General features: G+C 41.3%; 1 protein-coding gene across 3 annotated transcripts in view; it reads right to left on the reverse strand.

Annotated features, from left to right (window-relative positions):
- Nucleotides 1–27,121, reverse strand: part of LOC139756783 (uncharacterized) — a 160,153-nt gene that overhangs the window by 76,862 nt on the left and 56,170 nt on the right. For all 3 annotated transcript variants that reach the window (XM_071676565.1, XM_071676566.1, XM_071676568.1), the window contains exons 8-9: nt 22,812–22,920; nt 3,415–3,586 (exon numbers count right to left, since the gene is read on the reverse strand). In XM_071676565.1, the coding sequence (XP_071532666.1) occupies nt 3,415–3,586; nt 22,812–22,920 (281 nt within the window). The remainder of the gene's footprint in view (nt 1–3,414; nt 3,587–22,811; nt 22,921–27,121) is intronic.

A 27,121-nucleotide genomic window follows, 5' to 3' on the forward strand; every position in this document is an offset into this window, starting at 1 on the left:
TTCTTGTATTTTAATTTCTAAAAGAGGAAACTGAGGAAGGAGTCGAGCAGGGAGTGCTCATCCTTCTCAAAGGCTTAGAAAGGGGTGTCCTTGTATCATCCAAATGCCTCTTTTCTCTTTCACTAACGCCTTTACTTCTTCATCCCACCTCTCACTAACCTTTCTAATCTGCCCACCTTCCAACTTTTTCATGCCCTATGCATCTTTCACACATGCCATTACTGCTTCCCTAAATACATCCCATTCCTCATCCACTCCTCTCACATCATTTGCTTCAACCTTTTGCCATTCTACACTCAATCTCTCCTGGTAATTCCTCATACAAGTGTCCTTTCCAAGCTCACTTACTCTCAACAATCTCCTCTCCCCAACATTCTCTCTTCATTTTTAAAAACCCCTACAAATCTTCACCTTTGTTTCCACAAAACAGTGGTCAGACATCCCTCCAGCAGCCCCTCTCAGCATATTAATATCCAAAAGTCTCTCTTTTACACGCTTATCAATTAACACATAATCCAATAGTCCCTTTTGACCATCTCCCCAACTCAAAACTTTCCATGGTTTACCCCAGACACTTCACATGCCCTGGTTCAATACACTGACAGCACGTCGACCCCGGTATATCACATCATTCCAGTTCACTCTATTCCTTGCATGCCTTCCACCCACCTGTTTATTCAGGCCCCGATTGCTCAAAATCCTTTTCACTCCATCCTTCCACCTCCAATTTAGTCTCCCACTTCTCCTCGTTCCCTCAACCTGACACATATATCCTCTTGGTCAATCTTTCCTCACTCATTCTCTCCATGTGACCAAACCATTTCAACACACCCTCTTCTGCTCTCTCAACCACACTCTTTTTATTGCCAAACATCTCTCTTACCCTTTCATTATTCACTCGATCAAACCACCTCACACCACATATATGATGCAAATGAAAGAAAACTTTCACTTTAACTAAGCAGGTGTTTACTCAAACATGGAGGCTCCAACCTTGTTGAATGACTTACGGTAGGCACTATGAAGGTATTAGGTATGGTCTAAAAATCATCATATATACTGCTAAATATTACCAACGGCTGATGCATTTATCACTATTTTCAGGAACTTCTGCTTGTCAACATACAGTAAGTTAGCTAAGCTTATCTTTGCATGGATGGGTTAAAGCATAAAAAGGTTTTAATCATACTGAATGGGGAAGTAAACTTTTTTTTTTTTTTTTTTTTTTTTTTTTTTTTTTTTTATACTTTGTCGCTGTCTCCCGCGTTTGCGAGGTAGCGCAAGGAAACAGACGAAAGAAATGGCCCAACCCCCCCCATACACATGTACATACACACGTCCACACACGCAAATATACATACCTACACAGCTTTCCATGGTTTACCCCAGACGCTTCACATGCCTTGATTCAATCCACTGACAGCACGTCAACCCCTGTATACCACATCGCTCCAATTCACTCTATTCCTTGCCCTCCTTTCACCCTCCTGCATGTTCAGGCCCCGATCACACAAAATCCTTTTCACTCCATCTTTCCACCTCCAATTTGGTCTCCCTCTTCTCCTCGTTCCCTCCACCTCCGACACATATATCCTCTTGGTCAATCTTTCCTCACTCATTCTCTCCATGTGCCCAAACCATTTCAAAACACCCTCTTCTGCTCTCTCAACCACGCTCCTTTTATTTCCACACATCTCTCTTACCCTTACGTTACTTACTCGATCAAACCACCTCACACCACACATTGTCCTCAAACATCTCATTTCCAGCACATCCATCCTCCTGCCCACAACTCTATCCATAGCCCACGCCTCGCAACCATACAACATTGTTGGAACTACTATTCCTTCAAACATACCCATTTTTGCTTTCCGGGATAATGTTCTCGACTTCCACACATTTTTCAAGGCTCCCAAAATTTTCGCCCCCTCCCCCACCCTATGATCCACTTCCGCTTCCATGGTTCCATCCGCTGACAGATCCACTCCCAGATATCTAAAACACTTCACTTCCTCCAGTTTTTCTCCATTCAAACTCACCTCCCAATTGACTTGACCCTCAACCCTACTGTACCTAATAACCTTGCTCTTATTGACATTTACTCTTAACTTTCTTCTTCCACACACTTTACCAAACTCCGTCACCAGCTTCTGCAGTTTCTCACATGAATCCGCCACCAGCGCTGTATCATCAGCGAACAACAACTGACTCACTTCCCAAGCTCTCTCATCCCCAACAGACTTCATACTTGCCCCTCTTTCCAAAACTCTTGCATTTACCTCCCTAACAACCCCATCCATAAACAAATTAAACAACCATGGAGACATCACACACCCCTGCCGCAAACCTACATTCACTGAGAACCAATCACTTTCCTCTCTTCCTACACGTACACATGCCTTACATCCTCGATAAAAACTTTTCACTGCTTCTAACAACTTGCCTCCCACACCATATATTCTTAATACCTTCCACAGAGCATCTCTATCAACTCTATCATATGCCTTCTCCAGATCCATAAATGCTACATACAAATCCATTTGCTTTTCTAAGTATTTCTCACATACATTCTTCAAAGCAAACACCTGATCCACACATCCTCTACCACTTCTGAAACCACACTGCTCTTCCCCAATCTGATGCTCTGTACATGCCTTCACCCTCTCAATCAATACCCTCCCATATAATTTACCAGGAATACTCAACAAACTTATACCTCTGTAATTTGAGCACTCACTCTTATCCCCTTTGCCTTTGTACAATGGCACTATGCAAGCATTCCGCCAATCCTCAGGCACCTCACCATGAGTCATACATACATTAAATAACCTTACCAACCAGTCAACAATACAGTCACCCCCTTTTTTAATAAATTCCACTGCAATACCATCCAAACCTGCTGCCTTGCCGGCTTTCATCTTCCGCAAAGCTTTTACTACCTCTTCTCTGTTTACCAAATCATTTTCCCTAACCCTCTCACTTTGCACACCACCTCGCCCCAAACACCCTATATCTGCCACTCTGTCATCAGACACATTCAACAAACCTTCAAAATACTCATTCCATCTCCTTCTCACATCACCACTACTTGTTATCACCTCCCCATTTACGCCCTTTACTGAAGTAAACTAAATACACTAATTCACATTAACAAGGAGAAATATGTTAATTCTATCTAATCAATTAAACCCAAAAGAAATACATATAAAAAATAAATTTTGGTTATTAAGTAAATTCAAAAGAAATGTATAAAAAAAGACTATGCAAAATAACCTATAGAAAATATATTCAAGAACTTATATGCACATCAGAAAAGTTTAAATTATCATGTTTCACAAGAAAGTTTAATGTAATAGAACAAAACACATGTTAACAAAATATACATCAGCGAAGCACAGTTCCATAATCCCTTACCCAGGGTCTCTCCACAAAGTGCGATCTATCCCGCCACTTAGAGTCTTCATCACCTTGATAATCTTGTCCAGATATAGCTTGGGAAAGAGACTCTTTCAGCTGTTCATACAAGGTCTTGTAGTCTTGCTCTTCACTTGCACCAAAGTCAAAATCTGCTACTTCAACTGAGTATCTATAAGAAGAAAGAGTAGTAACAGAAACACAAATAAACAAATAACCATAATGACAAAATGATATGACAAAGATATCTTGTGGAATATCATACAAAAATATGATGTGGGAGGCAAGCTACTGGAAGCAGTGACTAGTTTTCATAAAGAGTGTAAGTCTTGTATGGGAAGAAGTAGATAGGAGGGATGAGTAGTTCCAGGTGAAGATGGGTCTACAACAAGGGTGCTGGACTTTAGCAGGACAGATAGTTAGGTTAGTTAGTGTGTGAGTTTGAACAGAGAAAATCAGGATTAAGCAGAGTGTTTTTCAATTCCTGGAAGTGGACATGGCAGTGAAAGGAACCATGGAAGCAAAAGAGGGACATATGGTGGGTGAGGGGGGGGTAAAGGCTCTAGGAGCACTGAGGAATGTGTTGAAAGAGGAAAAACGGGTATATTTGAAGGCATAGTTGTCCTAACATAGCAGAGAAGTGGGTATGTGTCGGAAATGAAATGTCTGAGGACAACATAAGGTGTGAAGTGGTTTGATTGAGTATGTAATAAAAGGGAAAGAGAGAAGTGTGGTAGTATGAAGAGTGTGGTTGAGAGAACTGAAGAAGGTGCTGAAATGGCTTAGACATATGGAGAGAATGAGTGAAGAGAGACCAAACTGGGGGATGGAAAGATGAAGTAAAAAAAATCTTGAGTGCTCTGGGCCTGAACATGCAGAAGGGTGGAAAGCATACACAGGAAAGAGTGAATTTGAGCAATGCAGTGAAATGCTGAGAAGTTACGTGCTGTCAATGGACTGAATCAGGTCATATAAAGCAAAGGTCTGTGGGGCCTGGTTGTGGATGGGGCCAGTAGTTTCACTGCATTACACTTGTCAGCTAGACAATGGTTATGTCTTTTCTTCATCTGATCCTGGCACTACCTTGCTCAAGTGGAAAACTGCACTCATGTTTTCCTTTTCAATCATGCACATTCAAACATCCTAGCCTGAACCTTTAAAGAAGGACAGGCCTCACATGGTTCTTTCTTTTGTTGCTGTTTCTGCAAAGTAAAAATACAAGAATGAAGGTTACTCACTCACCTTCCTACCCCTGTTAAGCAAAAGATATGTAGGTAGAATTACTCTTCCATCACCAAGCGATTCTTTTTTCTCATATTTCTTTGTAGTTTCACAAGTAATGACATAGCACTAGGAACAGATGAAGATTGGCCTCAACTGTTCACACCCACTCTCTACCTGTCATGTAAAATGCACTAAAAACATAGCTCCCTACCCAAAGCCAAGCCTCAATGATACATCAGTGGTTTACCTCGATGACTGAATTCATGTGCCCAAGTTCAACCCAATAACAGCACATCTCCCCTGTGTACCACATCACTCCAATTCATTCTGTTTCATGTATGCCTCACACCCTCCTGCATATTCAGGCCCTAACCTCTCAAGGCATCTTTCACCTCATCCATCTCCAATACAGTCTTCCACTTCTTGTCCCCTTCACTTCTGACTTGTATACCCTCTTGGTCAGCCTCTCCATATGTCTAAGCCAAATCAACACACCCTTTTCAGCTCTCAACCATGCACTTACTGCCACATCTTTCACTTACTCTATCACTTCTTTCTCAATCAACCTATCCATCTACATCTCTGAAGCCTGTTCCCTCTGGGAACTCGCATCAAGGGGTTGCCACAGCAAAAGTCTCCACTTAGCTCTGTCCTTAACATGTCTCCCTTGCATACACCATTCCGCGCATTCTTCCACTACTACTCTCCCTCCTGTACTACTCCACCCTATTTGCCCATGTCAAAGGTGGTCTTCCACTCACATCAACCCCTTTAATTGTACTATCATACACTCTCCTTGTAAACTCCCAGTCTTGCATTCTTTCCACGTGCCCATTCTAACACTCCACAATTCATTTCCTTTGCATTCCCTGCCATAACACATCTCTCATACATCCTTTCATTTCTTTCTTCATTCCATTTAGTCACACCACATGCTCTTCTCAAATAACTCACTTCCACAGCCTGGATTCTTGGCCTCTGCGCTTCATTCCATGTCTATGTTTTGGCTGCATAGATCAGGGTTGGAAGGACTGCACTGTCCCTTAATTCTCTCTTCACTTCCATACTTACACTTCTACCCTTCATTATTTCATCAAGGGAACCAATGACTCTTCTACCCTGTACTGCTCTCTCCCTTATCTCTTCTTCCATGGCCATGGCCTCTGCGCTTCATTCCATGTCTATGTTTTGGCTGCATAGATCAGGGTTGGAAGGGCTGCACTGTCCCTTAATTCTCCAAGGGCTGCACTGTCCCTTAATTCTCTCTTCACTTCCATACTTACACTTCTACCCTTCATTATTTCATCAAGGGAACCAATGACTCTTCTACCGTGTACTGCTCTCTCCCTTATCTCTTCTTCCATGTAACCACATTTACCCAAGACAGCTCCCAGATGCTTAAATTCTCTTGATTCTTCCAGTCTCCCCCAACATAGACAGCACAATTTAGTACACTTTCTTCTTTCACTCTATATGGTTTTACAAAATCTATATTTTCACTTTGGTTACTTTCAGACACCAATACTTTACTTTTACTTGTATTTATCTTCAATCCCCTACACTTAAACACATCATAAAACAAACTTACAACCTTCTGCAACTCCTCTTCACTCTCAGCAAACGACACAGTATCATCCACAAATAGGACTGCCACTAGCCACCATATCTCACTCCCACACTCCATCTTTGCACTCACCTTCCCTAGTTTTGCATTCGTCTCTCTTATCACTCCATCCATATATGCATATCAAAAAGCCAGTGACATCACACAGCCCTGAATCACACCTACATGTATCCCAAAACTTTTGCTCTGCTCTCCATCCACTCTTAATACATGTATTTACTCCTCTATAGAAGGCCTTTACACCATCCAACAGTTGTCCCTCTATACCATATATTCTTAACACATCCCATTAAGCATTCCACTTGACTCTATCATGTGCTTTCTGCAGATCCATCAAAGTTGTGTACAACTTCTTATCTTTCACTAAATAGTTTTCTACAGTCATCTTTACAACAAAAATCTGATCCACACATCCCCTACCTTTCCTAAAAACCCCCTTGCTCTTCACTTATTTTGCATTCAAGGCACTTCCATCACTCTGCCAATTAATATTCTTACATACACAGTTCCTGGTATACTTAACAGACTTATTCCCCGATAATTGCTACATACATCCTTTGCACCTTTCCCTTTTAATAATGGAAAGATAAAAGCTTTTACCAAATCCTCAGGCAAAACCTTCTGTTTCTAAGCTAAATTACAGATAAGATGCATCTACTCTATCACAAATTCTCCTCCATACTTCAGCATTTCAGCCATAATCCCATCTACTTCAGGTGCTTTTCCTGTCTTCAGCCTCATTATTGTCCTTTGGGGCTTATAGCAAAGAGGGATGTAAGAAGGTCAATAATGAAGCTGAGGGTTGGAAAAGCACATGGAGTGGATGGGATTATGGATGAAATGCTGAAGTATGGGGAGATACTGTGATAAAGTGTGATAGCGTGGTTGCTTCTTACACATAATTTAGCTTGGAAACAGAAGGTTGTGCCAGAGGATTGGGTGAAAGCTATCATCATTCCTTTATTCAAAGGGAAAGGTGCAAAGGATATATGTAGCTATATGTAGCAATTATAGGGGAATACATCTGTTAAGTATACCAGGAAAGTGTATGCAAGAATATTACAGGTATACCACCAATTTTCTGGCAATCTTGGTTCCAAAGCCTTGTTGGATCAACCATTTTGCTGGACCAACCATGGTCAAATGATAATAATTTATCAACACACCTCTAACGCACTAATTATACATCTCCCGTGTGTCTAAAGTATGCCATGGACTGCTAGAAATCGAAATAAAACAAATATTAAATGTTTGAGCACCCTAAGATGGTAAGTTTCTCCATAGATTGTTTGAATCCAGTGGCGTATCTAGGGTACGGCAGGTAGGGCAGGTGCCCTGGGAGCCACTTGAAGAGGAGCGCCAATGGCGTAATGACGTCCTGGATCCAAACAATGATTCGAGTCTTAAAGACTTAGATTTCTTGACCACGAAAACATATCTTTGGCATTTGGAATCACATTGATATCATTATTAGTTCAACAGTTATTCACAAAAATTGACACTTCCGTGATGGTGTCCTGGATCCAGAAAATTATTTGGATCACTCCCAAAACCAAATTAATTGGTCCTTGTGTCATTTCAAACTTTCCCCGAAAATTTCATAAAAATTTGTTCATAACTTTTGTTGAAAGTTGCTCAGAAACAAAGAAACAAACGCCAGTAAAAACATAATCTCCTTGGCGGAGGTAATAAAAATAAAAAACACTGATGTCATATGTTTGGACAGGGGCGCAACTTCAGTACTTGCCATAAGTGCTAATTCGTCTACATACTCGGCAGCTCCTTCGTGGTTTGCAGACTGCTGTTCTCCACACACTTTATTCATGGAAATTCAATGACTTTCTTGAATCTTTGAAGCTATCCTTCACTACAGTCATGCTCATGTTGTAATTTAAGTTCCTTATGGAACACCTTAGCCTGGTCCATTACCATGCTATCTGACAAGTCCACTCCATCACTCTGACGCTGTCGAAACCATTCCATCATCACCTGATCATGCTCAGTACTCTTACATCTTTCATAGTTTTCCTAACGTCCTTTGCTTCTTGGAATCACTGTCTGCATAGACTTTCAATATTTTCTCCCTTTGCTTCTTTTTATCATAAACAGTTGATGAACCAATACTGTATACGTCACACACCTTATGCACTGAAACACCATGGTCCATTTTTTTTCAACAGTTCTACTTTATCTTGGATCGATATGGACTGGTGTTTACGTTTGACACCATGACTGACTCTCTCACATTTCTTAGAAGCCACAGCTAGGGTTAAATTTAAGCAAAATAAGCTAAGAGATTCACAGCATTGTGGTATCACCACCAACGAGTGCAGTGCAAAGAATGTAAATAAGCGCACCCTACACAGAACGCCATCTGTGGCCGCACAGTAAACTAGTTTGGTGGCTGCATTAATTTAAATTCCCTCACGTAATTTTGTCCAAACTAAAGGAGGTGCCAAGCCATCAGTTGCAGGAAAATTGGTGATGTACCTGTAATAGTCAGAGTGATGGAAGTGACTGAATGCAGAATAAGTGAAGAGCATGGGGGTTTTAGGAAAGGTAGGGGATGTATGGATCAGATTTTTGTAGTAAAGATGACTGGGGAAAAGAATTTAGTGAAAGGTAAGAAGTTGTACGCAGCTTCTATGGATCTGGAGATAGTGCATGACAGAGTTGAGAGGAATGCTTTATGGGATGTGTTAAAAAAAAATACATGGTATATGGGGACAACTGTTGGATGGTGTAAAAGCCTCCTATGGAGGAGCAAATACTCCTTCCATCTTCCTTTCACTTCCTCCTTTTGATTAATTATTTCCCCTTCATTACTTCTCACATCAACACTTCCACTCTTACATCCACCTTTCTCCTTTTTCACCTTCTTCCAGTGTAGTTTCCTATCATCCTGAAACTTTTCACATAACTTTCTTCCAAGATCTTCTACTCTTTCTTTGCTTTCCTGTATCAGCTTCTTAACATTCTGCTTACATATTTTGTATTCATCCCTCCTCCTCTGCTGAACTTGCACCGATATATTCCTATAGAGCAATCTACCATAAGCCTTTTTCTTCTCTTCCACAGCATTTCTAATCTCTTCTGTCCATCATGCACTGCACTTTTTGTTCCTGTATCTCACTACCTTGTATCCAATTACTGATTCTACAACCTTTAATAGTACTTCTCTAAACATTTTTAACACCTCATTCACACATGATGGCATTCTTACCCACACAACATACTGCCCTCAAGCATTTCACCTCCAATGCATCCATCCTCATATATACTTTCTGATCTAATGCCCACATCTTTCATCCATACAAAAGCACTGGGACTACTAAACAATCAAACATATCCATCTTTGCTCTTACAGAATATGACTATTTCTACACACACATCAATGCATCCATCCTATGGCGTAATTCAGCTTCTAGGGTTCCTCCCACTGCCATGACCACTCCCAGGAATACAATATAATCTACTTCCTGCAAATTTTTCTCCATTCAAACTTACACTCCTACTGTCTCTCTCCCCTACTAAATTTTATAACTTTATAAACATACTTTTATATAAACTATCTTTCAGTTTGCATCTTTCATATATTCTTAACTTAGACACTAGTTTCTAGCTTCTCCCTTTAATGTCATCAGCCATGTCTTCTACAAACAGAAACTAACTCTTATCCCAGGCCTCCCTAACCTAACTGACTGCAAACCTGCCTGTCTCTCCTAGACCCTCATTTTTAATCTCCCTCAATACCCTGTCCATACACAGATTAAATGGCCATAATGTCATCAAATACCCTTGCTACAAACCCACCTTCCAGCAGAACCACTCACCTCCCTTCCTAAATGCACACAAATCTTACTCTTTTCATAAAAACTCCTCACTCCTTTAGGTACCTTTCCTTCCACACCATAAATTTGAAACGCATTTCACAGAGCATCACTTTCAACACTTTCATGTGCTTTCTCCAGATCCATAAATGCCATACACAAATCCTTCCCTTTCTCTTCTTCTTATAAAGCTTCTTCAAAGTAAACACCTGATCCAAACATCCTCTAAAATTCCAGAAAACACACTGTTTCTTTCCTATCTAATGCTTTTTGCATGCCACCACCTTCCCAATCACCACTCTCCCACACAACTTACCAGGTAAACTCAATAAACTTATACCTCTGTATTCTGAGCATCACTCATTTCTATCACTTTTGCCGTCATAAATAGTGCTAAACAGGCATTCCATCAATCCTAAATAGATTAGAATTAAAAGTCTAAAATTGGGAAGAAACAGAATAAATGTATAAGTATTGCAAAATGGGAAGATCCTGGAAAGACATCAAACAAAAATATAAAAGCTCAACAAAAAAGATGGAATGACTGCTCACAGTTCTATCCCATAAGATAAAGAGCTTGTTCTTGGTAAGCAATGAAACCTTCAAGTGAAAACTGGATAGATGACTGATAAAAATAATGGGTCAACATAAACTTGACAATTACAGATAACATTAGGCTGTAGAAGAAAACAGCATTCTGAATCAAGCAAGCCGTAAAGTGAGCACTATGCACTCCCCTGCCTCAGGCAATATCATCTCATATGGGCATGCATGAATGTAGGTACTAATCCACGCTCCTTTCACTTCTGACATGGAGAACCTTTTTTGTCAGCCAATCTTCTCTCATCTTCTCTGTACGTCCAAACTACTGCTGCGAACCCTAGCCAGTCTTCTTTAACAAATTGCACTTGCACCTGCTATCTTATCTACATCTAACAGTCTTTTCTTACACAGTCAACATTGTTCATGCCATAATTCTCTCTTATGTCAGCTGACATGACACCGGCTACCAAATACCCTAATGAAGTAACCAATTCATAGACCAGCCCCTAGGGGAGGGTGAACAGCTGGTTTAACTGAGGACTGAACACAGTAATCAGATTTCAAACCAATGCAATCAATCTCAGGCAGCTTATGAATGCATCATGGTCAACAACTCTCAGCTGCTACACCAAGGAAGTCCATAACGCTGTCTGGCACTTCCTTTCAAACACATCTACCTTTCCTTTGCATTCACACAACTCCACTGGAACTACTAATTGCCCTGACATGCAACACGGTTACATTCCTGGAAATCCTGTCACAAAAAGTGTCATAATTTGAGCAAATGAAGCCCTTCATACAGAGAGTTACACTTCTGATTATAACAATTCTACAGCTAACTCTCAAGTAGGGAATATTAGTAAGTAGGCTGTTAACAGCAACCACCCAAGGTAGTACTACCATACTGATTGAGGAACGTTAAAGTGGTGTCGTGAACTGTATTACACCCTCTATGTTAGGACAGTTGGTCTTACTTTCAATCTCATCAAATCAGGACAATCAAGCTAGTCATGCCAATTTCTTCTTACAAGCAACATATACCTCACTTTTTTCTTCACCTAAGTTCTCTTGCCATCTCCTGTCTGTGCATTAGAATCTTATTATAATCAAGTCAAAGTCCAAAAAAATCTATGGCCCTTAATCCCTGGCAACAAAGGGTGTTAAGATCTCCAGGTTTCTGCCTACCTCTACTGCTGAAGAGAGGGAGGGCTCAGACAGTATTAGTAATGGCCTCTCCAATGACCTTTTCCACTCTGATAGACCTTTCTCTTTTTCTCTTCACTATACTATTCGTTCTAGTAACCTCTCTTCTGTTGAACACCATCTGTCTAATCCCTTTCCCAACATCTTACTTCTCTCTGAGACCCAATTGTCTAATGATGTTCTTACTAGCCCTTTTTTAATATCCAACAATAATCTCCACTCATGTTTCCGGTTCAAAGGTGGTGTTTCTGCTTATTCCAGCATCAACATATGTTGCATGCCTCATGAACCTTGAGTCCCCAAACTTTATGTTACATAGCTCAAGGTCTGTCTCCAAACTACCACACTTTTCCTGTTTTGCTTATTGCTCTCCTAATTCTACAAACTTCTTATCTTTCCTCGGCTATCTCCTGCCATTAGACTGTGGCATCCTCTCACCCACAAGTCGACATCCTCTACCTGGGAGATATCAATGTCCACCACAGGGTATGGCTGACTTCCTCCTATACAGATGATGGGGGCTTGAAGCCCTTACATTCTCCATACTCAATGATCTAGAACAAATTATCTTCCACCCTACCCATATTCCTGACTGCTGTGACCACTCTCCTAACATTCTGGATGTTTTTTACCTCTAATTCATGCTGCTGTAACTAAACACTCTTGCTCCCAATCAGTTCATCTGATCACATTCTCATAAATGTAGTTCACCTGATCAAATTCTCATAAATGTATCTATTCTAATGGCATCTCCCCATCCAGCTGCTCCATCTAAGAGCAACTATCAGCACCTTAAAAAGGCTGTTTGAAATCTATCTATTTCTATTCTATTATACTTTGTCGCTGTCTCCCGCGTTAGCGAGGCAGCACAAGGAAACAGACGAAAGAATGGCCCAACCCACCCACATACACATGTATATACATAAATGTCCACACACACACACACATATACATGCCTATACATTTCAATGTATACATATATATACATACAAAGACATATACACATGTACATAATTCATACTTGCTGCCTTTATTCATTCCCGTCGCCACCTGACCACACATGAAATGACAAACCCCTCTCCCCGCATGCATGCAAGGTAGCGCTGGAAAAGGCAACAAAGGCCACATTCAGTCTCTAGCTGTCATGTATAATGCACCAAAACCACAGCTCCCTTTCCACATCCTGGTCCCACAAAACTTTCCATGGTTTACCCCAGATGCTTCACATGCCCTGGTTCAATCCATTGACAGCACGTCGACCCCGGTATACCACATCGTTCCAATTCACTCCATTCCTTGCAAGCCTTTCACCCTCCTGCATGTTCATGCCCCGATCGCTCAAAATCTTTTTCACTCCATCCTTCCACCTCCAATTTGGTCTCCCACTTCTCGTTCCCTCCACCTCTGACACATATATCCTCTTTGTCAATCTTTCCTCACTCATTCTCTCCATGTGACCAAACCATTTCAAAACACCCTCTTCTGCTTGAAATCACTTGTGATAATTATTTTCTGACTTTCCATGGGTAAATTACTGTCTCTTCCATGTTGATGCTCATGATGCCACCAAAGGCATATCAGAGGTTACTGTTGCAGGAATGGAAGCATTTACCCCCTCTTCCTCCAAGAATGACTCCTGCCAATCCATGGTTCAACTTCCCCTGTTCTGAGACAATTCAGGAAAGGAATCAGTCTTAGAAAATCTATCCTTCCTTCGATTCTCATCCAGCCATTACCAGTGCCCCTAATCACTGCAAGTACATTGTCCATGAGGCAAAGTGTTTGTCTATACAAAGGAAGTGTGATAACCTGTCCTCATAATCCAATGACAGGGCATTTTGTGGTCTTTGGCTAAGGGCACCGCTAACAAGTGTTGCTCCACCTTTTCTTCACTTGTCCATTCTGAGAGTGCTATAGGTGCCTGACCCATAGACAAAGCAACTCTTTTTGGTTTCTGTTTCTCCTCTAACTCCAACCTGGATGACTAACATCCCTTCACATTCCATAATCCCTTTTCAGACTGTCATTGAAGTGCTTCCCTCTTTGGACACAAGCAAGGCTTATGGTCCTGATGGCATCCATCCTCTTGTACTGAAAGAGTGTGACTCTGAACTTGCACTTGTCCTCCTCATCTGCTTCAATTCTGCTCAAAAACCAGATATTTCCCTTCTTCTTGGAAGCATGCATTGGTACATCCCATCCCTGAGAAGGGTGACCACACACACTCATTGGACTATTGTCCTGTTGCTTTGATATCTATCATTTCCAAAGACAGTGAATTCCTCTTTAACTGCCATATCCTTAGACAGCTTAAATCTCAGTCTTCTCTCTGATCACCATTATGGCTTCTGTAAAGCACAATCCACTGGTGATATTCTTTCTTATATCACTAAAGTCAGGTTATCAGCCCTGAGAGATTTTGGGGATTCCTACGTAGTTGCTCTTAACATATACAAAGCTTTTGATAGGGTGTGGCAATGGGGTCTCACCTCTGAGCTCCCCTCTCTTGGCTTCACTATCTCACTTTGCTCCCTCATCTACCTTCCTCTCTAGTCGATACATCTCCAAGGTTGATGATGGATCAGCCTTCCCCATTTCTCCATCAACAGCAGTATCCCTTAAGGCTTTGTCCTGTCCCATACATTTTAACTCCTTTTTATCAACAATTTCCTCTCTTCCACACATAACCAAATACACTCATATGCTGACAATTCAGCACTGCTTTCCTCCATGTCCTTTGATTCTGCTCCTTCTCTCACTCAATCTGCATCTTGTCTTGACACGACTTCCCCAATAAATTCAGACGTGGACAGGATATCTCAGTTAGGTAGACAAAATCTGATTCAGTTTAATGCCTCCATTTCTATATTAAAACTCCTCACAACTTCCCTTTCTCCTTTGACAGTTCTGTAATTCCACCTCTTGACTCAATGAAAATACTTGGTATTACTGTAACATCCTCTCTTTCTTGGAAACCCTATATTATGGAAATAGCCAAGTCTGCCCCTAAGAAACTGGGAGTCCTGTTAAGATGTAGACATTTATTCTGAACAGATGCTCTATTTATACAGAGGCCTGATTCATTTTTGCATGGAATGCTGCCCTCACATCTGGGGTGGTTGTAACTCTCCTTCCTTCCTTCCTTGACAGAGTTGACGTGAAAGCAGTCTAACTTATAAACCCTCCAAAGCAAATTTCAAAACCTGATCTGCTTGCCCTATGCTGCAAAGATGGTTCACTTTCCCTCTTCTATAGGTATTACTTTGGTTTTTGCTCCCAAGAGCTGGCTGCTTGTGTTCCCCCACCACTAGATAGACTACGGGATACTTGGCAAGCTGCAACATCACATGATTATTGTGGCCACTGGCAACACAAAGGTGTGCCATTTTTATAAAAACTTCTTTATTCATGAATACTTTCCCTCATCTCTTCTTTTTCCTTTTCATATTCCTTTCTTTATCTCAGTGGGGGAGGAATGGGATGTATTTAGGGAAGCAGTGATGGCTTACGCAAAAGATGCTTGTGGAATGAGAAGCATGGGGGGTGGGCAGATTAGAAACGGTAGTGAGTGGTGGGATGAGGAAGTAAGATTAATAGTGAAAGAGGAGAGAGAGGCATTTGGACAATTTTTGCAGGGAAATAATCCAAATGAGTGGGAGATGTATAAAAGAAAGAGGCAAGAGGTCAAGAGACAGGTGCAAGAGGTGAAAAAGAGGGCAAAAGAGAGTTGAGGTGAGAGATTATTATTAAATTTTAGGGAGAATAAAAAGATGTTTTGGAAGGAGGTAAATAAAGTGCATAAGACAAGGGAGCAAATGGGAACATCAGTGAAGGGGGCTAATAGGGAGGTGATAATAAGTAGTGGTGATGTGAGAAGGAGATGGAGTGAGTATTTTGAAGGTTTGTTGAATGTGTTTGATGATAGAGTGGCAGATATAGGGTGTTTTGGTCGAGGTGGTGTGCAAAGTGAGAGGGTTAGGGAAAATGATTTGGTAAATAGAGAAGAGGTAGTAAAAGCTTTGCAGAAGGTGAAAGCCAGCAAGGCAGCAGGTTAGTATGGTATTGCAGTGGAATTTATTAAAAAAGGAGGTGACTGTATTGTTGACTGGTTGGTAATGTTATTTAATGTAAGTATGACTCATTAGAGTAAATGAAGAGTAAATGTGAATAAGAGCAAGGTTATTAGGTACAGTAGGGTTGAGGGTCAAGTCAATTGGGAGGTGAGTTTGAATGGAGAAAAACTAGAGGAAGTGAAGTGTCTTAGATATCTGGGAGTGGATCTGGCAGCGGATGGAACCATGGAAGTGGAAGTGGATCATAGGGTGGGGGAGGGGGCGAAAATTCTGGGAGCCTTGAAGAATGTGTGGAAGTCGAGAACATTATCTCGGAAAGCAAAAATGGGTATGTTTGAAGGAATAGTGGTTCCAACAATGTTGTATGGTTGCGAGGCGTGGGCTATGGATAGAGTTGTGCGCAGGAGGATGGATGTGCTGGAAATGAGATGTTTGAGGACAATGTGTGGTGTGAGGTGGTTTGATCGAGTAAGTAACGTAAGGGTAAGAGAGATGTGTGGAAATAAAAAGAGCGTGGTTGAGAGAGCAGAAGAGGGTGTTTTGAAATGGTTTGGGCACATGGAGAGAATGAGTGAGGAAAGATTGACCAAGAGGATATATGTGTCGGAGGTGGAGGGAACGAGGAGAAGAGGGAGACCAAATTGGAGGTGGAAAGATGGAGTGAAAAAGATTTTGTGTGATCGGGGCCTGAACATGCAGGAGGGTGAAAGGAGGGCAAGGAATAGAGTGAATTGGAGCGATGTGGTATACCGGGGTTGATGTGCTGTCAGTGGATTGAATCAAGGCATGTGAAGCGTCTGGGGTAAACCATGGAAAGCTGTGTAGGTATGTATATTTGCGTGTGTGGACGTATGTATATACATGTGTATGGGGGTGGGTTGGGCCATTTCTTTCGTCTGTTTCCTTGCGCTACCTCGCAAACGCGGGAGACAGCGGAAAAAAAAAAAAAAAAAAAAAAAAAAAAAAAAAAAAAGACTCATGGTGACATGCCTGAGGATTGGCAAAATGCTTGCATAGTGCCATTGTACAAAGGCAAAGGGGATAAAAGTGAGTGCTCATATTACAGAGGTATAAGTCTGTTGAGTGTTCCTGGGAAATTATATGGGAGGGTATTGACTGAGAGGGTGAAGGCATGTACAGAGCATCAGATTGGGGAAGAGCAGTGTGGTTTCAGAACTGGTGGAGGATGTGTGGATCAGGTGTTTGCTTTGAAGAATGTATGTGAGAAATACTTAGAAAAGCAAATGGATTTGTATGTAGCATTTATGGATCTGGAGAAGGCATATGACAGAGTTGACAGAGATGCTCTGTGGAAGGTATTAAGAGTATATGGTGTGGGAGGCAAGTTGTTAGAAGCAGTGAAAAGTTTTTATTGAGGATGTAAGGCATGTGTACATGTAGGAAGAGAGGAAAGTTATTGGTTCTCAGTAAATGAAGGTTTGCGGCAGGGGTGTCTGATGTCTCCATGGTTGTTTAATTTGTTTATGGATGGGGATGTTAGGGAGGTGAATGTAAGAGTTTTGGAAAGAGGGGCAAGTATGCAGTCAGTTGTGGATGAGAGAGCTTGGGAGGTGAGTCAGTTGTTGTTCGCTGATGATACAGCGCTGGTAGCTGATTCATGTTGAGAAACTGCAGAAGCTGGTGACTGAGTTTGGTAAAGTGTGTGAAAGAAGAAAGCTGAGAGTAAATGTGAATAAGAGCAAGGTTATTAGGTATAGTGGGGTTGAGGGACAAGTCAATTGGGAGGTAAGTTTGAATGGAGAAAAACTGGAGAAAGTGAAGTGTCTTAGATATCTGGGAGTGGATTTGGCAGCGGATGGAACCATGGAAGCAGAGGTGAATCATAGGGTGGGGGAGGACGCAAAAATTCTGGGAGCATTGAAGAATGTGTGGAAGTCGAGAACATTATCTCGGAAAGTAAAAATGGGTAAGTTTGAAGGAATAGTGATTCCAATAATGTTATATGGTTGTGAGGCATGGGTTATGGATAGGGTTGTGCGGAGGAGGGTGGATGTGCTGGAAATGAGATGTTTGAGGACAATATGTGGTGTGAGGTGGTTTGATCAAGTAAGTAATAATAGGGTAAGAGAGACGTGTGGTAATAAAAAGAGTGTGGTTGAGAGAGCAGAAGAGGGTGTTTTGAAATGGTTTGGTCACATGGAGAGAATGAGTGAGGAAAGATTGACTAAGAGGATATGTGTGTCAGAGGTGGAGGGAACGAGGAGAAGTGGAAGACCAAAGTGGAGATGGAAAGATGGAGTGAAAAAGATTTTGAGTGACCGGGGCCTGAACATGCAGGAGGGTGAAAGGCGTGCAAGGAATAGAGTGAACTGGAACGATGTGGTATACTGGGGTCGATGTGCTGTCAATGGATTGAACCAGGGCATGTGAAGCATCTGGGGTAAACCATGGAAAGTTGTGTGGGGTCTGGATGTGGAAAGGGAGCTGTGGTTTCGGTGCATTATTACATGACAGCTAGAGACTGAGTGTGAACGAATGTGGCCTTTGTTGTCTTTTCCTAGTGCTACCTCGCACACATGAGGGGGGAGGGTGTTGTTATTTCATGTGTGGTGGGGTGGTGATGGGAATGAATAAAGGTAGACAGTATGAATTATGTACATGTGTATATATGTATATGTCTGTGTGTGTATATGTATGTATACAGTGAGATGTATAGGTATGTATATTTGCGTGTGTGGACGTGTATGTATATACATGTGTATGTGGGTGGGTTGGGCCATTCTTTTGTCTGTTTCTTTGCGCTACCTCGCTTACGCGGGAGACAGTGACAAAGCAAAATAAAAAAAATAAAAAAAACAAATAACAAAAGTTATAGCCATGAGTTTCTCACCATCATCAAACCCTCAATGCATCTCAGATTTCAAATCATTGGAGATAGTCTTACATCATTTACTCCACTGAGTTTCTTTAATGTTCATTGCAGACATACTGAAATAACTACACCTCTGTAGGCAGTACAAAATAGGGAGAAAATGGTACTGTACACAAAACTAGCATGCATCCTCTTGCACACAAGCCAGCCACTGGTGGGTTAGATATGAAATAAAACTTACTTTGCCTGTAGGTGGAATATGATTTGAATTTTATCTTGATAAGATATAATCTAAAAATGCATAAAAACAAAAACACCTTAAATAATCAACATGATCAACATTATTATCATTACTATCACTGTTATCATCATTATACTTAATCGCTGTTTTCCGCATCATCAAGGCAGCGCCAGAAAACAGACAAAGAATGGCCCATCCACTCATATGAACATATATATATATATATATACATAAACGCCCATATACATAAATATACATATCAACATATACATACATACATTCACATATACATATATACACATGTACACACATTCATACTTGCCTGCCCTATCCATTCCCCATAGTTGTTTAATTCATCTATGGACGGGATGGTTAGGGAGGTGAATGAAAGAGTTTTGGAGAGAGGGGCAAGTATGCAGTCTGTTGTGGATGAGAGGGCTTGAGAAGCGAGTCATTTATTGTTCAATGATGTTACAGCACTGGTGACTGAGTTGGGTGTGATACTGTGAGATAGGTAGGTGACTGAGTTTGGTAAAGTGTGTGAAAGGAAAAAGTTGAGAGTAAATGTAAATAAGAGCAAGGATATTAGGTTTAGTAGGGTTAAGGGACAAGTAAATTGGGATGTAAGTCTGAATGGAGAGAAATTGGAAGAAGTAAAGTGTTTTAGATATCTGGGAGTGGACTTAGCAGCAGATGGAACCATGGAAACTGAAGTGTCACAGGGTGGGGGAGGGGGCAAAGGTTCTGGGAGCATTGAAGAATGTGTGGAAGGTGTGTGTGGAAGGTGAGAACATTATCTTAGAGAGCAAAAATGGGTATGTTTGAAGGAATAATGGTTCCAACAATGTTATATGGTTGCGAGTCATGGGCTATAGATAGGGCTGTGCGGAGGAGGGTGGATGTGTTGGAAATGAGATGTTTGAGGACAATACACAGGCCGTGTGACGTGGTTTGATTAAGTAAGGAATGGGTAAGAGAGATGTGTGGTAGTGAAAAGAATGTGGCTGAGATAGCAGAAGAGGGTGCATTGAAATGGTTTGGTCACATGGAGAGAATGAATGAGGAAAGATTGACAAAGAGGATATATGTGTCAGAGGTGGAGGGAACGAGAAGTAGGAGACCAAATTGGAGGTGGAAGGATGGAGTGAAAAAGATTTTGAGTGATTGTGGCCTGAACATACAGGAGGGTGAAAACCGTGCAAGGAATAGAGTGAATTGGAACGATGTGGTATACCGGGGTCAACATGCTGTCAATACCAGAGCATGTGAAGCTTCTGGGGTAAACAATGGAAAGTTTTGTGGGGCCTGGATGTGGAAAGGGGGCTGTGGTTTTGGTGCATTACACATGACAGCTAGAGACTGAGTGTGAACGAATGTGGTCTTTGTTGTCATTTTCTAGCACTACCTCATGCACATGTGGGGGGAGGGGGGTGTCATTTCATGTGTGGCGGGATGGTGGTGGGAATGGATGAAGGCAGCATATATGAATATGTACATGTGTATATATGTATATGTCTGTGTATGCATATGTATGTTTACATTGAAATGTATAAAATTGTATATGTGCATGTGTGGGCATTTCTGTATATACATGTATGTGGGTGGGTTGGGCCATTCTTTTGTCAGTTTTCTTGTGCTACCTCGTATCTATGGATCTGGAGAAGGAGTATGATAGAGTTGATAAAGATGCTCATTGGAAGGTATTAAGAGTATATGGTGTGGGAGGCAAGTTGCTAGAAGCAGTGAAAAGTTTTTATCAAGGATGTAAGGCATGTGTACGAGTAGGAAGAGAGGAAAGTGACTGGTTCCCAGTGAATGTCGGTTTGCGGAAGGGGTATGTGACATCTCCATGGTTGTTTAATTTGTTTATGGATGGGGATGTTAGGGAGGTGAATGCGAGTTTTGGAGAGAGGGGCGAGTATGCAGTCTGTTGTGGATGGGAGGGCTTGGGAAGTGAGTCAATTGTTGTTCACTGATGATACATCGCTGATGGCTGATTCATGTGAGAAAGTGCATTAGCTGGTGACTGAGTTTGGTAAAGTGTGTGAAAGAAAAAAGCTGAAAATAAATGTGAATAAGAGCAAGGTTATTAGGCACAGTAGGGTTGAGGGACAAATCAATTGGGAGCTAAGTTTGAATGGAGAAAAACTGGAGGGTGTGAAGTGTTTTAGATACCTGGGAGTGGATTTAGCAGTGGATGGAGCCATGGAAGCGGAAGTGAGTCAAAGGGTGGGGGAAGAGGCGAAGGTTCTGGGAGCATTGAAGAATGAGTGGAAGGCGAAAACATTATCTCGGAAAGCAAAAATGGGTATGCCTGAAGGAATAGTGGCTCCAACAATGTTAAATAAAATAAATATATATATAAATGTGTATATGAGAGATTGGGCCATTTTTTGTCTGTTTCCTTGAGCTACCTCAATGATGTGGAAAACAGCGATTAAGTATAATATACTCCCAAACATCAGTCTTTTTTCAGGAAACAAATCCACAAGCTCTTCAGAATTTCCATTACAACACTGAATACCCAATGTACACCAATTATACCCTCAACTGCCTCATTACTCACCTTTGCATTAAATCACCCATCACTAAAGCCTGTTCTTGTGCATCAAAGCTGCTAACACACTCACTCAGCTGCTCCCAAAACACTTGCCTTGCATGATCTTTCTTCTCCTGACCAAGTGCATAGGAACCAATAATCACCCATCTCTCTCCGTCCACTCTCAGTTTTACCCACATCAATCTAGAATTTACTTTCTTACACTCTATCAAATACTTCCACAACTCCTGCTTCAGGAGTAGTGCTACTCCTTCCTTAGCTTTTGTCCTCTGACCAACCCCTGACTTTACTCCCAAGACTTTCCTAAACCACTCTTCCCCTTTACCCTTGAGCTTTGTTTCACTCTGAGCCAGAACATCCAGGTTTCTTTCCTTAAACATACTACCTATCTCTCCTTTCTTCTCATCTTGGTTACATCCACACACATTCAGACATTCCAATCCGAGCCTTCGAAGAGGATGAGCACTCCCTGCTTGACTCCTTCTTCTGCTTCCTTTTTTTGAAATATACATACGAGGAGGGGAGCGTTTCCAGCCCCCCGCTCCCACCTCCTTTAGTCACCTTTTACAACATGCGGGAATACATGGGAAGTATTCTTTCTCCCCCATTACCTAGGACATTTTATCATCAGAGTAAAATATTAATTTCATACATTAAAAACAAAATGGTAAAAAACTTTTTTTTCAGCTGCCTCAAGCATGAGGCTTATGTAATAAGTTGAGAATTTACCCTAATTCTTACATGTCCAGTGAAAAATGTCGTAAATCAAAATATCCCATCTTCATCTTTGCTCTCCTTAAAGTACCTGTTTCATTCATTAAAAAATATCTAGTTCACAACCATTCACTAACTTTTTCCTGGGTACTTATCAAAATCACATTCTTTCTCACAGCTTTCAATTCACATTTATTTTCTGTCAAATTAAGGTTCTATTTTCAGAACTACTGTATTTGACTCAAAAATATTGATCTATTAAATACATGCTTGTTTTATGATTTTTAAAAGGTAGCATCAGAAGGGGATCCTTTCAGAGGAAATCCTGACTGAAAGGAAATCCTGAATCTCTATGTTATTCCATTTAACCTTTCATAAAGTTATAGAACAGGATGGGAGGGTCTCCAGTCTCCACTCCTGCCCCTCTTGGTCATACGATACAGTATATTGGGGATATGCGAGTTGTTTTCTTTCATTCCTATCCCAACGGATAAAAAAAATGTCCACTTCAAAATTACATTAAACAAAATACCTTATGATTTTGAAGGTTACCTGTGTCTGCTCTGAATAAAATAAGCAATGCCGAACACTATTATGATGATGACCACTAAGCTGCATGACACTGGGATGATGATGTACGACAGCTGAGGCTTGCGGTCCACTGTAAATAATGATATGCATCAATCATAATTGGTTATTATGATACTGGGACAATACTCCACTTGTTCAATCCATGTGACACAGAATAAGTCCTGAGTGGGGAAAGATTTAGGATCAAGCACATAAGGCCCTTCAGCTAGCAAGTGCCTTATAAATATGTCTACCATGTTAAAATGATAAAGTTTTAATTCCTATAATAATATAAAGTTTATTATACATCTTATCACTCCTGATCACCATTTCCTGCATTACCAAGGTAGCACCACGATACAAAGACCCATCCACTATTGTACAACTCCCTATCCACATCTAGGCCACACAGACCTTTCCATGGTTTACCCGAGACATTTCACATGCCCTGGTTCAGTACATTGGCAGCATATCAACCCCGGCATACCACATTGTTCCAGTTCGCTCTATTCCTTGCATGCCTCTCACCCTCCTGCATGTTCAGGCCCCGATCATTCAAAATATTTTTCAATCCACCCTTCCACCTCCAATTTGGTACCCCGCTTCTCCTTGTTCCCTCCACCTCTAACACATATATCCTCTTTGTCAACCTTTCCTCACTCATTCTCTCCATATGTCTACACCAATTCAACACACCCTCTTCTGCGCTCTTAACCACACTCTTTTTATTACCACACATCTCTCTTACCCTTTCTTACTTACTCGATCAAACCATGTCACACCACATACTGTCCTCAAACATTTCATTTCCAACAAATCCAACCTCTTCTGCACAACATTATCTATAGCCTATGCCTTGCAACCATTCAATATTGTTGGCACTAATATTCCTCCAAAAATCCTCATTTTTGCTGAAATAATGTTCTCTATTTCCAAACACTCTCCATCACTCCCAGAACCTTGGCCCACTCCCCTACCCTATGACTCACTTCCACTTCCATGGTTACATTCGCTGCTAAGTCCACACACAGATATCTAAAACACTTCACTTCCCCCAATTTTCTCCATTCAAACTTACATCCCTGCTAACTTGTCCCTCAACCCTGCTGAACCTAATAACCTTGCTTTCATTCACATCTACTTTTTCCTTTCGCACTCTTCCAAACTCAGTCACCAACTTCTGCAGTTTCTCACTTGAATCAGCCACCAAAGCTGTATCAGCGGGAAACAACTTGACACTCCCAGGCCCTCTCATCCCCAATAGATTCTCTCCAAAATTCTAGTATTTACCTCTCACCATCCTATCCATAAACAAATTAAACAACCTTGGTGATATTACCCACCCTTGCCACAGACTAACCTTCACTGAGAATCAAACACTCTCCTCTCTTCCTACTCATATACACGCCTTACACTCTCAACAAAAAAATTCTGTTTCCAGCAGCTTACCTCTCATACCATATATTTGTAAGACCTTCCACAAAGTATCTCTATCTGCCCTATCAAATGCCTTCTCAAGATCCAGAAATGCCACATACAAATCCATTTGCTTTTCTAAGTATGTCTCACACATATTCTTCAAAGCAAACACCTGATCCACACATTCTCTACCACTTCTGAAACCACACTGCTCCTCCCCAATCTGGTGCTCTGTACATGCCTTCACCCTCTCAAATCAATACCATTCCATAAAATTTTCCAGGAATACTCAATAAACTTATGCCTCTGTAGTTTGAACACTCACATTTATCCCCTTTGTCTTTATACAATGGTATTATACATGCATTCTGCCAATCCTCAGGCACTTCACCATGATCCACACATACAGTAAATTTCCTTAACCAATCAACGTGTTAGTCGCCCCCTTCTTCATAAATTCAACTGCAATACCATCTACTTCCACTGCCTTGCTGGATTTCATCTTCCACAAGACTTTCACCATCTCTTCTCTTTTCACCAAACCACTCTTTCTGACTCTCATATCGCATACCATCCTGCCTTAAACACCTTACATCTGCCACTCTATCATCAAACACATTGAACAATCCTTCAAAATACTCAATCCTTCTCCTCATCCATCACTACCTGTTATCACTTCCACTCTTGCTCCCTTCACTGACGTCCCCATTTGTTCTCGTTTTTTCTTTTATCATTATACTGAACCGCCATCTCCCGCATTAGCAAGGTAGCACAAGGAAACAGAAGAGGAATGGCCCAACCTGCCCACATACACATGTATATCCATAAATGCCCACACACGCACATATACACATACATTTTTATTTTTCATTTTCTTATTATACTCTGTCGCTGTCTCCCGCGTTAGCGAGGTAGCACAAGGAAACAGATGAAAGAATGGCCCAACCTACCCACATACACACATGTATATACATACATGTCCACACATGCACATATACATACCTATACATTTCAACGTATACACAAATATACATACACACATATACATATATACACATGTACATAATTCATACTTGCTGCCTTTATTCATTCCTGTCGCCACCCTGCCACATGTGAAATGATATCCCACTCTCCCCAACACGTGGGTGAGGTAGCGCTAGGAAAAGACAACAAAGGCCACATTCGCTCACACTCAGTCTCTAGCTGTCATGTATAATGAACCAAAACCACATCTCCCTTTCCACATCCAGGCCCCACAAAACTTTCCATGGTTTACCCCAGATGCTTCACATGCCCTGGTTCAATCCATTGACAGCACGTCAACCCCGGTATACCACATCGTTCCAATTCACTCTATTCCTTGCACACCTTTCACCCTCCTGCATGTTCAGGCCCCGGTTGTTCAACATCATTTTCACTCCATCCTTCCACCTCCAATTTGGTCTCCCACTTCTCGTTCCCTCCACCTCTGACACATGTATCCTCTTTGTCAATCTTTCCTCACTCATTCTCTCCATGTGTCCACACCATTTCAATACACCCTCTTCTGCTCTCTCAACCACACTCTTTTTATTCCCATACATCTCTCTTACCCTTTCATTACTTGATCAAACCAACTCACACAACATATTGTCCTCAAACATTTCATTTCCAACACATCTACCCTCCTCGTAACCATATAACATTGTTGGAACCACTATTCCCTCAAACAAACCCATTTTTGCTCTTCGAGATAACGTTCTCGCCTTCCACACATTCATCAATGCTCCCAGAACCTTTGCTCCCTCCCTCACCCTGTGACTCACTTCTGTCTCCATGGTTCCATCCATTGCTAAGTCCAATCCCAGATATCTAAAACACTTGACTTCCTCCTGTTTTTTCCATTCAAACTTACCTCCCAATTAACTTGTCCCTCACCCCTACTGAACCTAATAACCTTGCTCTTATTCACATTTACACTTAACTTTCTTCTTTCACACACTTTACCAAACTCAGTCACCAACTTCTGCAGTTTCTCACCTGAATCACCCACCAGCGCTGTATCATCAGCGAACACCAACTGACTCACTTCCCAAGCTCTCTCATCCACAACAGACTGCATACTTGCTCCTCTTTCCAAAACTCTTGTACTCACCTCCCTAACAATCCCATCCATAAACTAATTAAACAACCATGGAGACATCATGCACCCCTGCCGCAAACCAATATTCACTGAGAACCAATCTTTTTATTCTCCCTAAAATTTAATAATAACTCTCTCATCCCAACTCTATTTGCCTTCTTTTTCACCTCCTACACTTTTCTCATGACCTCCTGTCTCCTTCTTTTATACATTTCCCAGTCATTTGCACTACTCCCTTGCAAAAATCTTCCAAACTCCTCTCTCTTCTCTTTCACTAAGAATCTTACTTCTTCATCACACCATTCACTTCCCTTTCTAATCTGCCCACCTTCCACCTTTCTCATACCACATACATCTTTTGTGCAAGTCATCACTGCTTCCCTAAATACATCCCATTCCTCCCCCACTCCCATTATGTCATTTGATCTCACCTTTTGTCATTCTGCACTCAATCTCTCCTGGTATTTCCCCACACAAGTCTCCTTTCCAAGCTCACTTACTCTCACCACTCTCTTCTGCCCAACATTCTCTTCTTTTCTGAAAACCTCTACAAATCTCCTTTGCCTCCAGAAGATAGTGATCAGACATCCCTCCATCTGCCCCTCTAAGTGCATTAACATCCAAAAGTCTCTCTTTTACATGCATATTATTCACATCCTTCCAAAACACCTTTTTATTCTTCCTAAAGTTTACTGATACTCTCTTAACCCAGCTCTGATTTGCTCTCTTTTTCAACCCCTGCACCTTCCTC

The sequence above is a fragment of the Panulirus ornatus genome, chromosome 23 (assembly GCF_036320965.1).
Source record: "Panulirus ornatus isolate Po-2019 chromosome 23, ASM3632096v1, whole genome shotgun sequence".
Classification (NCBI taxonomy): Eukaryota; Metazoa; Arthropoda; class Malacostraca; order Decapoda; family Palinuridae; genus Panulirus; species Panulirus ornatus.